Genomic DNA, 13,880 nt, shown 5'->3' with positions numbered 1-13,880 from the left:
GACAAATAGCCTGCTGGCCCAGCCCGTGTGGATGCCAACCTCACCAGGGGGTTCTAAGTCCTAGGACAGAGCCTGTGACCTCAGGGTGGTGTGTGTCTTTCCTGGGCTCAGACAGTGTCACTTGGCCGCAGCATCTGTGGGGTGGATGCCCTGCAACAGGCTCCCCCCACACCGGCCAGCACTTGCTCCTTCCTCCAGAGAGGCAGGCACCTCAGATGGGCAGGCCGCAGGCGGCTAGGGTCCAGGTGCCTACAGATGCCAGTCTATCCTCTTGCCCGCCTGCTGGCTCTTGCAGCAGCCCTGGGCCACCCTCTGAGTGCCGTCCCTGGTGGGACTTCTCACTGGGGGCTGTGGGGAAGATGCTGGCCCAGCTACCCTGGCTGCCCCGGCTGCCCCAGCTGCCCCGGCTGCTCAAGCTGCCCCGGCTACCCCAGGCTGCCCTGACTGTTCCAGCTGCCCCGGCTGCTCAAGCTGCCCCGGCTACCCCAGGCTGCCCTGACTGTTCCAGCTGCCCCAGCTGCTCAAGCTGCTCCAACTGCCCCAGCTGCTCGAGCTGCCCCAGCTGTCCCAGCAGCCCCAGCTGCCCCAGGCTGCCCTGCCTGCCCTGGCTGCCCCGGCTGCCCCAGCTGCTCAAGCTGCCCCAGCTGCCCCAGCTGCTCCAGGGATAGCCCGACTTTGAGTGACTCGCTGGAGGTGGAACCACAGTGAATGGGCACTGGGCAGCTGAGTGTTAGAGCCTGTGGGAAGCTGGAAGGGGGAAGCTGCAGGCAGGGAGCCAAGCCCCAACAGGAAGTGGGGTGCGGGCACTGCTGGTCTGTGAGAAAGATGGTAAATGGGAGCACGACCTAGTAGGAGAGCTCACTCCTGGAAGACGAGGCGGAGTGACGCAGCTCAGCACATCGGGGTACTTGTATGTCTTGGAGTGACCTCCCTGCAAAGTCACCCCATCGCCAATCAGCCAGGCTCCCATGGTGGCTGGAGGCCTGAGGGGAAGGGCAGGAAGGCTCAATAGGAGTTGGCATCTGGCCTAAAAGTTTGAGGGTGAGTGCAGGCCTGCCAGGTCCTGCTGTCTTTCAACAGAGAGCCTGCCAAGTGACTGGGTCCAGGTTGAGCCCACAGCATGGGGAAGGCCTGCTGGGACCACTGCATAGCCACAGCAAATCCAGATGCTGGAGCCCTCCTCACAACACATCACAGGACATCACGTGCTGGGCTGGTGTCTAGCACAAGCGCGGGTGGACACACAGCCACAGACTGGATGTGAAAACTACAGGGTGGACGCAGAATGGATGCACAGTGGATGCAGGGAGCCCAAGGTGGATGCAGGGTGGACACAAGGCAGATGCAAGGGCCACAGAGTGGACGCAGGGGCCGCAGGGTGGACACAGGGTCACAGGGTGGACATAGGGGCCGCAGGGTGGACATAGGGTCACAGGGTGGACATAGGGGCCGCAGGGTCGACATAGGGGCCGCAGGGTGGACACAGGGTCACAGGGTGGACACGGTGTATGCAGAGACAACAGGGGATGCAGGGTGGACACAGGGACCACAGGGTGGACGCAGGGGCTGCAGGGTGGACGCAGGGGCTGCAGGATGGACACGGGCTGCAGGGTGAATGCAGGGCCACTCCATGGCCCAGCTCACAGGTGCCCGAGAAGGACTGTTGGGACAGCTTGGGGCAGGTGGCACAGACTTGGTTGAAGGCCCAGCCTGGGTCCATGGCCTGAGTGACCCAGGACCCCAGCAAACATGCCAGCTACAGTGGCTATGTGAGTGCAGGCAGCCTTGGGAGTGGTACCTTACTATGCCTGGCATCCCCACAGGTCCTGGACTCTGAGCAGGACCCCACAGAACATGTCCCCGAGGGGGAGGAAGACTTGGACCTTCTGTATGACACGCTGGACATGGAGAACCCCAGCGACAGTGGCCCCGACATGGAGGATGATGACAGTGTCCTTAGCACCCCCAAGCCGAAGCTCAGGTGGGGCCACGTGGGAGCCCTGGGTGCAGCAGGCAGAGGTGACCTGTGGCCACTGGTCCCTCGGGGTCAGGGGTAAACAGCCAGGCAGGTGCATTGGGGGAGGCCATGCTGGGTGTGGGGAGGGCCAGCCAGGTCTGCAAAATTTGTGGAGGGCGGCAGGTCCTGCAGTGGTCAGTGGCATAGCCCCAGGGGCCCATCTGCCTTCCAGAAAATTCTGCCTGGCATCTGCAGGGGATGTGGAGTAGATGGCACCAGCCCTGCCAAGGCAACAGCTCGGGTTGGGAGGGCTGTGGCTGCATTTAGTCACAAGTGGGGAGCCCAGGGCCCCTTCCCAAGGATGCAGCAAGCAGATGATGAACATGTATGGGGGATGCTGAGGAGCGGGCAGAGCCAAGGCTTAGTCCCAGTCTCATGGCGTTGTGCCAGGGGAGACCCCAGCTCCACTCAGCACTTGGGGTCTGGCTGAGGGAGATCCAGCGACAGCAGCGTAAGGGGGGAGGAAAAGTCAAATGAACTCTCAGGTGGGGAGAGCTGAGTCTACCTCTGCCTCCACAGCCCCCTGAGGGACAGACAATGGCTTGGCAGACTCTGCCATCCACTAGTTCACTCCACAGACCCCCAGTGGCCAGTGCTGGGCAGGCCGGGGCCAGGAGTCGGAGCCGGGAGCTCTGTTAGGTCACCCATGTGGGTGCCAGGACCCCTCGCTCTTGAACCATATCCTGCTGTTTCTGGGATGTGTTAGTGGGAAGTTGGATCAGAACCTGGCAGCCAGGACTAGAGCTGGTGCTGAGAGTGTGGGTGTCCAACTATGGCTGAACTTGCTGGGCCGCTATAGCCTCAGACCTCTGTGATGGTCCTCTGGCAAGAACTCAAGGGCCAAGCCAGTGTCGGGCAGCAGTGTGTCACATCCACGTCCCAGCTTCACCTTCTGATCTGATCTCCTGCCACGCACACCCAGGAGGTGGCAGGTGGTGGCTCCTGTGCTTAGAGCCCCACCACCACCCACATGGGAAGCCCGGCTGCAGCCTCACTCAGCCCAGCCGCTGTGGGCATCCAGGCAGTGAGCTCTCCCTCTCTCCTTGCCCCCATCTCTCCTCTGTCTGTGTGTGTCTTGCTCTCACTGTCTCAGCCTAAGCCCATCCCTCCTTCCCCATCTCTGTCTTTGAAATGAGGTGAACACGGTGTGAAGGCACTCATTCCCCAGGAGCTGGCAGGTGGCCGGGGACGTGGCCTCAGGGGAGGGCCTTGCACACAGTGTCCTTTCTCCGACCAGGCCGTACTTCGAGGGCATGTCGCACTCCAGCTCGCAGACCGAGGTGGGCAGCATCCACAGTGGCAGGAGTCACAAGGAGCCCCCCAGCCCGGTGAGTGGTGCCCTGAGCCTGGGCGTGTCTGGGGAGCTCCCAGCACACATGCCCCAAGCAGCCTGCATGGTGGAGGCCTCAAAACTCCCACCCAGGCCCTTGACCGGCTCCTGCGGGCTCTAGCCCTCGTTGGCTGGGCCTGAGTCCTGTCACACACCCCAGGTTGACGTGCCTGAGAAGAGCCGCTCCCCAGGAGGCAAGCAACCCAGTGAAGGTGTCCCTGACCCCACGGGTCTTGTAAGTGACCTGCCCTTACCTGCAGCCTTGACGGGGTAGCCCAGTGCAGGTACCTCTGACCCCACAGCCCTTGAAAGCAAGCAGCGCTCACCTGAGCCCATGCTGGGCAGGTTCCAGCAGGTCATGCTGGTCTCTTGTGGCAGCTGGGCTCAGGGTCCTGGTCAGAGGCTGGGGTCAGCGGGCCCCCAAGGACGGCAGGCATCTGTGCTCACATCCCCTCTCTGCTGGTAGGGCATGCCGGACCCTCAGGAGCAGCCGGGGCAGACGGAGCACAGCCCCGAGCCCGAGACACCAACCCTAGATGTCTTCACGGAGAAGCTGCCACCCACCGGGAGGATCACCAAGACCGAGTCACTGGTCATCCCCTCCACCAGGTGGGCAGGGCTGGCGGTGTCCCTTCTGAGGAGCTGCAGGGTCGGGGCTCGTCCTGGCAGCTGTGGGTCAGTGTCACCTGCAGTGCCCCAAGCTCCATCCTTGAGTTATATGTAGACTCAGCATTGCTTCAACCTGGCCTTCAGGACCAATGAGGCAAGGCGGTGCCCACTCTGAGCGCCCATGGCCAAGATGAGAGCAGAACCCAGTGACAGGGCCTGGGACATGACAGCCCAGCAACAGGGACCACAGCCAGCGACGGGGACCATAGCAATGACAGGATGAGGCTGGAAGTAGTGGGCCTGAGTGCTGGCATCAGCTGAGGGCACCCAGTACTGTCTGTGTCCCTGATCCAGGATAAAAGGGGCGCCAAGCCCACACTAGGACCCACAGTGCCCTGCGCTGCCCTTGGAGAAGCTGAGCTGAGAGCAGGGTCCTCCCTGGCCACCTGGGCCGCTGTGTCCTTTCCAATCTGTCCCGGTCTCTGCAGGTCGGAAGTGAAACACGCGGGCCGCCGGGGCAGGAGCACGTCATTGAAGGAGCGACAGCCAGTACGGCCGCAGAGCGAGCGGGCCAACAGCCTGGACAGTGAACGCTGCCCAGACACGCGGAGCCAGCTGCAGGTGCAGGGACCGAGACGGTCGCCCAGGGCAGGGCCCCAAGTACAAGGACCGAGACAGGTCACCAGGTCAGCCCTCCCTGCAGGGACAGGCACAGGTCACCAGGTCAGCCCTCTCTCCCTGCAGGGACAGGCACGGGTCACCAGGTCAGGCCCTCTCTCCCTGCAAGCGTGGGAGTGGCCGGCTGTCCCCCACCCCCGCAGGCCAGGCTTCCTCTCCAGGGCCTGTTTGGCAGGTGTGTGTCCCCCCCAGATCCCCAGGAAGACCGTGTATGACCAGCTGAACCATATTCTGGTATCTGACGACCAGCTCCCGGAGAGCATCATCCTGGTCAACACCTCCGACTGGCAGGGGCAGGTAGGGATGGGCAAGGGTGGGCCTTTCCACACACACAGGAGCCCAGGGCCTCTCGTGGGGGTCCACAGAGATGTGGGGGGTGAGGAGGCACCACCACTCCCCATACCACCTTGTGGGGTGGCACCGGCAGGCACTGCTGGGGCCCCAAGCTGGAGCCGGACGCACCCAAGGTCTGGAGCTGCGTGCTGAGGGTCCCGGATGTGTGCTGTGCCTAGTTCCTGTCAGACGTGCTGCGGGGGCATACGCTGCCCGTGGTGTGCACCTGTTCTGCCGCAGATGTGCAGGCTGCCTTCAGCACCATTGTCTCACGGATCCAGCGATAGTGAGTGCCTGGGCCTGACTGTGCCCTGCCCTGTATGTCCCCCAATCCGGGCCTGCCCCCCCACTGCCTGTCCCCTCTAGCCTATCCCCAACAGCCTATCTCTAGCCTGCTCCCCCACTGCCTGTCCCCTCTAGCCTGTCCCCCTAGCCTGTTCCCAAATGCCTGTCCCCCTAACCTGTTCTTCACAGCCTGCTCCCTCAGTCTGTCCTCAACAGCCTGTCCCTCATAGCCTGTCCCCCACTGCCTGTCCTACAGTCTGTTCCCCTAACCTGTCCCTCACAGCCTATCCCTCATAGTCTGTCCTTCACAGCCTGTCCCTCACAGCCTGTCCCCCTAACCTGTCCCCCACTGCCTGTTTCCCTAACCTGTCCTTTACAGCCTGTCCCCCTAACCTCTCACAGCCTGACCCCCTAACCTGTCCCCCACTGCCTGTCCCACAGTCTGTCCTTCTAGCCTGTCCCTCACAGCCTGTCCCCCTAACCTGTCCCTCGCAGCCTGTCCCTCTAACCTGTCCCTCACAGCCTGTCCCACTAACCTGTCCCCCACACCCTGTCCCTTAGAGCCTGTTCCCTATAGCCTGTTGCTCACAGCCTGGGTCTGCCTGTCCCTGTCCTGTGGGCCGCCACAGTCTTGGTCTGCTCCCCCTAACCTGTCACCCACAGCCTGGTTCCATCACTGCCCAGGGGCTCCTATGGAGGGGTAGGATGGAGTGGGGTGGGGTACAGTGCAGCCCCCTGAGGCTGTCCCCCCCCCACCTGCCGGTCCAGCTGCAACTGCAACTCGCAGCCCCCGACGCCTGTCAAGATTGCAGTGGCGGGCGCGCAGCACTACCTCAGCGCTGTCCTGCGGCTCTTTGTGGAGCAGCTGACCCATAAGACGCCCGACTGGCTGGGCTACATGCGTTTCCTGGTCATCCCCCTGGGTGAGACCCGTGAGGAAGCTGCCGTGGAATGGATGGGCGGTGGCCCAGGGTGATGTCATTGCTGCTCTGGCCTGGGCCTGTGGACGGGTCTACCTGGGCACTGATGCTCCAGCCACTGGTCCAGCATGCAGGGCTCGGTCCCAGCTCCTTCCAGGGGCTGTGCAGGCCCTGGTAGTGGGGAGACCCAGGAGTGGGGAGCCCCTCGGTCATATGGTGATGGGTCTCCTTGCTTGTAGGCTCCCACCCTGTGGCCAGGTACCTAGGCTCTGTTGACCACCGCTACAACAACTTCTTCCAGGACCTGGCCTGGAGGGACCTGTTCAGCAAGCTGGAGGCCCAGGGTGCTGGTGAGGCCCCCCTCCCTGCCAAAGGGCTCCCTCTGCCCTGAGCCAGAGCTAGGGGTGCATGGGGCCGGTGCAGGGTGGCACCAGGTGGTCCCCAGGGCCTGAGCGGCAGGCCCGAGCGCTGTGGCACCTCCTCTTGCAGTGCAGGACACTCTAGACATCGTGTCGCGCATCACGCAGTACATCTCTGGGGCCAACTGCGCTCACCAGCTGCCCATCGCGGAGGCCATGCTGACCTACAAGCAGAAGAGGTACTGGCATGAGCTGGGCCAGGCAGGGGGCAAGGGACAAGAGGCAGAGCCTTGTGCGTGCTCAAGGTCTTGGGGAGGAAAATGACGATGAGCACTCATGTATCCATCATGACCACTGGCGTGTCTGTGGCAACTGCCCACGTGTCTGGTGACCGCTGGCGTATCCATGATGACCTCCCATGTTCCCTGGCCCAAAACCTTGGAGAGGTGCGGCAGCACTCCTGCAGGGGCTGCCGTTCTGACTGCCTGCTTGCTGCCTTGTCCCTGACTTAGGGACAGGCTGCCTGGGCCATGGGGAGGAGAACACAGGGTCAGGGCCTGGAGCCCTGGGCACCTCTGCAGCCTCAGGCCACTGTCCCCCGTGCATCTGACACGTCTCTCTTCTCTCTCGGCTCCCTGGAAAGGAAAAAGCACTTTCACTTTGACTTTGCCCTGAGGTATGGCTCCTGGGCCTGCGCCCGCCCCCCATCCACCCCCGGCTGGTCTACAGGGCTTGTTTAGCAGGTGCCCCACTGCCCATAGCTGCCTCTCAGCTGCCCACAGGAGGCCAGGCAGAGCTGGAGCTCCCCGCCAGAGGGAACCCCAGGCCTGGCCCCTCACAGTGACCACCTTTTCACAGCCAAGAACGGAGTGGCTGTGGTCGGGTTTCCTGCAGGGGACTCTTGGACAGGGTAGGAGGCTGATGGGGGCCACAGTGTTTGGTAGCCACACCATGAGCTGTCCATTGCCCTGAGGACAGTGTGTCCTTCTGGAGCTTGGTGCCCACAGCTAACAGGTGCACATGGCCTCTACCCAGAGACCCCAGACCAAAGGAAATGTTCAACTGCAGGGATAACCCACCCCACGGCTCCTCTCTGCTGTCCTTGAGGGACCCAGGGCCTGCTAAACAAGTCCTTGTGGGCCCAGCAAGACGAGCTGCAGTCCTCCCTGCCACCATCCGAGGCACCAGAGCCTACAGCATGCGCTGCCTGCGGGGCTGGCTACAGCTTCTCGTCCGAGCAGTTTCCTTCGAGACCCTGGCCCCGTGCCCTCGCTGTGTTACAGTGGTGACACCGGCATTCCTGGGGGGGGGGGCCTCAAGGCCCAAGTATTGCTGCCACAGGAAACATGCTATCCCCCCGGCAGGGCACCCGTGCCCTAAGGACCGGGCATCCTGCCACCCTGGGTCGGCCCGGCCCAGTCCGCCTGTGCTGGCATGCAGGGGTCGCTCGTCCCAGCAGCTCCCCTAGCCTACACTGCCATGCCATGGTGCGTGACCCTGCAGGAGCCGGAGTCCTGCCCCTGTGCCCAGCCGGTGTCCCCTGTTGCTGTGTCCAGCCGGAGTCCTGCCCCTGTGCCCAGCCGGTGTCACCCTGTTGCTGTACCCAGTGCTGGGTGTTGTCTGCATGGCCCGGCTTCAGCTTGGCTCCCAGTCCTAGCCGCGGCTCCGTGCCGTGGCATTACCTCATTCTGGCCCAGTGCCGTGGCCATGGGGGCTGGGCAGTGACCAGGTGGGCCCAGGAGGAGGAAAGACTCGCTTCTGTCTCCAAGCAGGGATCCTTGAAGAGGATGCGGACCCTGGGGGCTCATACAGGCCGGCCCCAGCTGTGCACCTTGGGCCAGTGCTTGCGAAGCTGCTCGTGCAGCTGTGAGCACACTGGCATGAGCCTGCCCTTCCTGCTCTGGGCTGGGGTGTGGGGGACACTGACCCCGGGGGCGGGGCTGGCTTTCTGTCACGAGGGCGACTGTTGCTGACTGTGGACTGTGAAGGAAATGGAGTGGGGAAGCTGGAGGGAAGCTTCCCAGGTTCCAGTGGGGGCCTTGTCTTAAAAGCTGGGCCCGGGGCCAGCAGGAGACCCTGCTGTGTGACCCGTGCCCTGTAACCGGAAGGCGCTTGATGACCCACAGGACCATGCGACTGGCTAAGGACCACGCACACGTTTTTATCTTATGTGTCGCCCTGGGGCTGCCAAGATCCTCTGTGATGACCGTGGGCAGCACTTGCAGCAGACTAGACAACAGCCAAGTGCAGCCCAGGCCCCTGCTGCCACTGGGCACTAAGACCCTGGCACCGCCTGTGTCCACCACAGCACCATGGCTAAAAGCTGCTCAGAGAAAGCTGGCATTTTCTGGCTGAACCTGCCATTGCTGACAAGGCCTCGGGCTCCCAGCTGCGCACACAGCAGGAAGGCAGTGGGGCTGTGGGTAGCAGGCAGGTGTGAGGGGCCTGACTGTGGCCCTTCCTCTCCACCCACAGCCCTCCCAGCCCCATTGCAGGGGACCTGAGTGTGGGCTGAGGCTGGGCTGGACTGCTTCTTGGGTCCTGAGAACGCTGTGCCCACCTTGGGTGCTGTGGCCCACGCTGGGGGCCCGCCCTGCAGACGCCCTAAACATGTTCTCTCTGCTCCTAGCCCAGATGAAGAGTCCTCCCAAAGGTTCATTCCCTTTGTTGGGGTAAGTACTGGGCGGTTGCCTACAGGTGACACTCCTAAAATGTGCAGTGCCCTGTGGGACCCTGGGCCATGGCTTTGCAGTTCTGCTGGCTGCCCTGTCCACGAGGGGCATCTGGTGGTGCCAGGGAAGGAGTCTCATGCTGCGGATGCAAGGAGCCAGGTGCTTGGCAGCTGTCGATGGGCGGGGTCCCGAGGGTTGCCCCTCTCCCTACCGGTCCCTGCCCACATGACCCCGCCAAGTGGCCTCCCTCAGGCCTAGCTGTCTGCCGAGACCCACAGGGCCAGGGTTCCTATGCTGGGTCCCTCGGAGAGGGAGAGCTCCCTGTGGCCACGACCGGTGCCCGTACTTGGCTCGCTTCACGCCAGCAGGGCTGTGCGATCCCAAGGCACCACGGAGCTGGACCTAAGGCTGAGCCAGGGCAGCGGGGCGGGCCGGCACACCTGTGGCCACAGCCAGTGTCCTGTTGCCTTCTAGGTCGTGAAGGTTGGCATAGTAGAGCCGTCCTCCGCCACCTCAGGTAACCCTGTAACCCTGACCCTGTCAAGGGTGCAAGGACGGTGCTCGGACACCCTGGGCCAGAGGGCCCCATCCCTCAAGTCAGGGGGACCGACCCAGCCCCAGGGCCCATGAGTGATGGCCCAGTGTGACGGCCAGTCTGAGGAACTGGTCTCCACCACCCCTGGACCCCTGGTATCCGGGTGGAGCCACCAGCAGGTGGGCTCACCAGCGCCATGACCCCACAGGCGACTCAGATGATGCAGCCCCCTCGGGCTCCGGCGCCCTGTCCTCAACCCCGCCGTCCACCTCTCCTGCTGCCAAGGAGGCCTCCCCAACGCCCCCCTCCTCCCCGTCGGTGAGCGGGGGCCTGTCATCTTCCAGGTAAACAATGTCCCACCCACTCCTGCTGTCCACCTGCCAAAGGCCAGGGCAGGCCAGGGCACCTCAATGAGCATCGCTGGTGGACACTGACCAGGAGGCATGGCAGGGGTCGTTGCACCAGGCCACCTCTCAGCCCGAGGCTGGGGCTTATGATGGACACCTGTGTGCCTGTCCCAGTGCCTGTGCCTGAGCTGCGGCCTCTCATGGCCACTCGCTGCCAGGTGTAGGTACCCCGGGAGGCAGCTGAGAGTGCCTAAGGACTTGAGTGGCACCCACACGGAAGACCTGGGTGGAGCTCCTGGCTGCTGACCATGACCTGGCCACAGCATGAGGTCATGGAGCAGCCACTAGGAGAGCTCCATTAGCTCTGCCTTTCGCATCAAAAGGGAACTGGAGGCCAAAGGTGCCAGAGCCAGGCTTTGCAAGCAGTGCTGGGTGCTGGTTACCTGCGACCAGGCTCTGGGCTTCTATGGCCACTGCTCATGCCAATTGTGTGCCTGGCAGCCTTTGCTCTGGGCCCTCCAGTCTCAGAAGGGCAGCTGGGGGACCAGGTGGGCACCAGCAGCTGCATGGGGGCTGCCAGCAGGACCGCGTGTCCCAATCCCCACTCCTGGCTACAGGCCAGGATAGGCCTTGGAGGGGCAGTGAAGCCCCCAGAGGCGCCCACAAGGCCACCAGCTTCTCCTCCTCTCCCAGCCAGGGCCTCGGCGCTGAGCTGATGGGGCTGCAGGTGGACTACTGGACAGCAGCCCAGCCCGCAGACAGGAAGAGAGATGCCGAGAAGAAGGACCTGCCTGCCGCCAAAAGCACGCTCAAGTGCACCTTCCGGTCCCTGCAGGTCAGCAGGCTGCCCAGCAGCGGAGAGGCCGCAGCCACGCCCACTATGTCCATGACTGTGGTCACCAAGGAGAAGAACAAGAAGGGTGAGGGGCAGCCTGTGGCAACTGTCAGGGCAGCAGGACTGACCCGGCCCCGGGTGCCGCAGCGGGGCAGCCTGTGGCGACTGTCAGGGCAGCAGGACTGACCCAGCCCCGGGTGCCGCAGCAGGGCCGTTGGCGTCCCAGGAGCTGGGGAAAGGGGCTGTGGCTGCCCTGCCCTGGGCTGAGGGGTGGGGGTGCAGTGGCTGCCCTGCCCCGGGCTGAGGGGTTGGGGTGCTGTGGCTGTCCTGCCCCGGGCTGAGGGGTTGGGGGTACTGTGGCTGCCCTGCCCTGGGCTGAGGGGTTGGGGTACAGTGGCTGCCCCACCCCAAATCTGGCCTCAGAGCAAGTGCAACCATGCCCTTTCCTTGCCAGTGATGTTCTTGCCCAAGAAGACAAAGGACAAAGACTTGGAGTCCAAGAGCCAGTGCATTGAGGGCATCAGCCGGCTCATCTGCACAGCCAAGCACCAGCAGAACATGCTGCGGGGTGAGCACTGGGAGCTGGCCAGGGTGCTCAGGGGCTGGGTGGGGCCAGGGGGCTGGGGGGACTGGGTGGGGCCAGGGTGCTGGGGGCGGGGCAGGGGCTGGCCCCAGGGGCTCAGGGGCTGGGAGCTGGCCAGGGTGCTTGGGGGTGGGGCAGGGGCAGGCCCCAGGGTGCTGGGGGGTGCTAGGTGGGGCCAGGGTGCTCGGGGGCGGGGCCGGGGCTGGCCAGGACTGTTGTGTTGGCTATGAGGTGCGTGTCCCTTCTTGCAGGCTCTGCCCACCTGATGACAGTGGCTTCACAGCCAGTGGGGTTTAGGTGTGGTTTATAGCCCCTGCTGTAACCATAGCTGAGGCTGGCCCCGGAGCTCCCTGTGTGAGCTCCCTCAGGTGACCAGGGGCACAGCAGTCCTCCCGTGTTGGTTCAGGCTTCAGCAGAGGGCAGTTGACACCTGGGATTGAGTAGTGTGTGTCCAGGTTGGGGGAGCAGCAGGCAAGAAGTCAGGACTGCGGACCGAGCCCCTCCAGGCCTCCTCCCCCAGTGTCCCCAAGGGGTCAGGCCCCCGGCTGGTGGTCAGTTGCCCGTTTCCGCAGTGCTCATCGACGGCGTAGAGTGCACCGATGTCAAGTTCTTCCAGCTGGCTGCCCAGTGGTCTTCCCACGTGAAGCACTTCCCCATCTGCATCTTCGGACACTCCAAGGCCCCCTTCTAGCCCCACCCCCTGCTAGCCCCACCCCTTCTAGCCCCACCCACCTGCTAGCCCCACCCCTTCTAGCCCCACCCACCTGCTAGCCCCACCCCAGAACGGTTGCCATCCGTTAGCCAGGCAGGGGAGGCATGCTCTGGCCTCCCAGAAGAGCTGAGCCTATGTCGGCTTTTTTAGCCCAGGACAGATGAGGTCACGGGCTCCGGCGCCAGAGGCTGGAGGTCAAGGGTGTGGCCACTGCAATTCCCAATAAATTCAGCTAGGCGGTGCAGGTCCTGCAGGAGCTGCGGTTTCTAATGCTTTTGGACACCTGCTCTAACGTGGCTGCCAAACACGCTGCCCGTGGGGTACCCCTGGGCTGGACCATACTTTCCCCCAGGAACTCCCCGCCCCTACCGCCTTCCGACCATGCTCAGCCTGCCGCATTTGGACACGCTGCACCATGCAGGTCCCAGAATCCAACCTGGGGAGTGGTGAGGAGCCAGCTGTGCCCACCGGCGCCCACCCTCACTCCCTCCAGCAGGGACCCTCCAGGGCCAGCCATGGACTCTCGAGTGGGTTTGGACCCATGATCAGGAGTGTGTGTGTGTACGTGCGCGTGTGCACGGGACACATGGACTGCATCTGCAGGTATAGCTAGGGCAGTGCGGACAGAGCCGCCAGGCTGCTTGGGGCAGAGCTGGGACCCTCTCTGCCTTCCCACTCCGACTGTCCCCATCTCTCCCACATACCTCCTCGATCTTGTCCCCACAAGCCCACCTCCCGCCGTGGGGGCTGGGGTCGGAAGACAGCAGTGCAGGCCCCACCCTCCCTGGCACCTACTAGCTTGCTGTTGTGCATTGCGGGAGTGATGGCTGCCTGGGACAGTTGTGACTTGGGCTTGCCCCTAGTCCCCTGGACAAGGCCCCTGAGAAGAGCCCCTTCCTCGGTTAACAAAATTCCCTCCACGACCTGAGACCAGCAAGCTGCGCGCTCCCTGGAGGGTTGAGGTATAGGCGGTGGACACTGGGCCCCCATCCATTGCTTCTGCACTGTTCTGGGGAATCAGGTCACAGAAGGAGCACATTGGGAACCCTGTGCTGGCCCCCCGAGCTGGACTGCCCACAGCACTCTGCCTACCTCACGCAGTGGCTGTGAGCCAACAGGGGTGACTAACAGGAGGTTGCCAGGCTTAGCCACCACTGCTACCTGCCCACACCTCCCCTCCCCCAGCCCACTGTCCAGCTTCATCTGTGTTGGTCCCCTTGCCACTGGGCCTCCGAGCCAGGCTCCTGGGTGAGCTGTCACTGCCCAGTAGCCAGCAGTGACCCCTGGCCTTCGCCAGGCTTCCCTGAGCCTAGACCTGCAGGCCCGATGCACTCTGGTGTCTGGGGTGTGAGTGTGTGTGTGTGTGTGTGTGTGTGTTTTAATGGAATACAGGATTAATGTAAATAGTTTTGGGGGAACAGACTCTAATCTGTTACGAATGTGACCATGTGGACTACTTCACGGTGCTGACGCTACACTAATAAACCCGGTGGGGCACTCCCGGAATCTCGTTCTCTGTGATTCTTGGTGGGGGCCTGGTGCTAGGGGCTGAGGGCCGGCGAGAAGTTATGGTTCAGGCCCGCACAGTCACTAAAGGCCCCTGCAGATGGTCGCCAGGTGGTGTGCAGGTGGAGACCCGGGCAGGTGCAAGGACGGCTGGAGACG

General features: G+C 63.4%; 1 protein-coding gene across 4 annotated transcripts in view; it reads left to right on the top strand.

Moving 5' to 3' along the window:
- Positions 1 to 12,252, top strand: part of PACS2 (phosphofurin acidic cluster sorting protein 2) — a 28,323-nt gene extending 16,071 nt beyond the window's left edge. For 2 of the 4 annotated variants that reach the window (XM_058655305.1, XM_058655304.1), the window contains exons 9-25: positions 1,824 to 1,981; positions 3,255 to 3,345; positions 3,469 to 3,582; positions 3,814 to 3,956; positions 4,445 to 4,577; positions 4,827 to 4,931; positions 5,147 to 5,253; positions 6,021 to 6,175; positions 6,412 to 6,522; positions 6,662 to 6,770; positions 9,161 to 9,203; positions 9,678 to 9,720; positions 9,947 to 10,082; positions 10,779 to 11,005; positions 11,375 to 11,488; positions 12,076 to 12,202; positions 12,234 to 12,252. In XM_058655305.1, the coding sequence (XP_058511288.1) occupies positions 1,824 to 1,981; positions 3,255 to 3,345; positions 3,469 to 3,582; positions 3,814 to 3,956; positions 4,445 to 4,577; positions 4,827 to 4,931; positions 5,147 to 5,253; positions 6,021 to 6,175; positions 6,412 to 6,522; positions 6,662 to 6,770; positions 9,161 to 9,203; positions 9,678 to 9,720; positions 9,947 to 10,082; positions 10,779 to 11,005; positions 11,375 to 11,488; positions 12,076 to 12,194 (1,908 nt within the window). In that variant the 3' untranslated portion in view covers positions 12,195 to 12,202; positions 12,234 to 12,252. Of the gene's footprint in view, positions 1 to 1,823; positions 1,982 to 3,254; positions 3,346 to 3,468; positions 3,583 to 3,813; positions 3,957 to 4,444; positions 4,578 to 4,826; positions 4,932 to 5,146; positions 5,254 to 6,020; positions 6,176 to 6,411; positions 6,523 to 6,661; positions 6,771 to 9,160; positions 9,204 to 9,677; positions 9,721 to 9,946; positions 10,083 to 10,778; positions 11,006 to 11,374; positions 11,489 to 12,075; positions 12,203 to 12,233 lie in introns of those variants that run through there. The other 2 variants (XM_058655306.1, XM_058655307.1) reach the window with 2 other exon arrangements.
- The last annotated feature ends 1,628 nt before the right edge of the window (positions 12,253 to 13,880 follow it).

Source organism: Ochotona princeps, chromosome 26, assembly GCF_030435755.1.
Source record: "Ochotona princeps isolate mOchPri1 chromosome 26, mOchPri1.hap1, whole genome shotgun sequence".
NCBI classification, from domain to species: Eukaryota; Metazoa; Chordata; class Mammalia; order Lagomorpha; family Ochotonidae; genus Ochotona; species Ochotona princeps.
The sequence above is the reverse complement of the archived record's forward strand: the minus strand, read 5'-3'. Positions and strand labels throughout refer to the sequence as shown.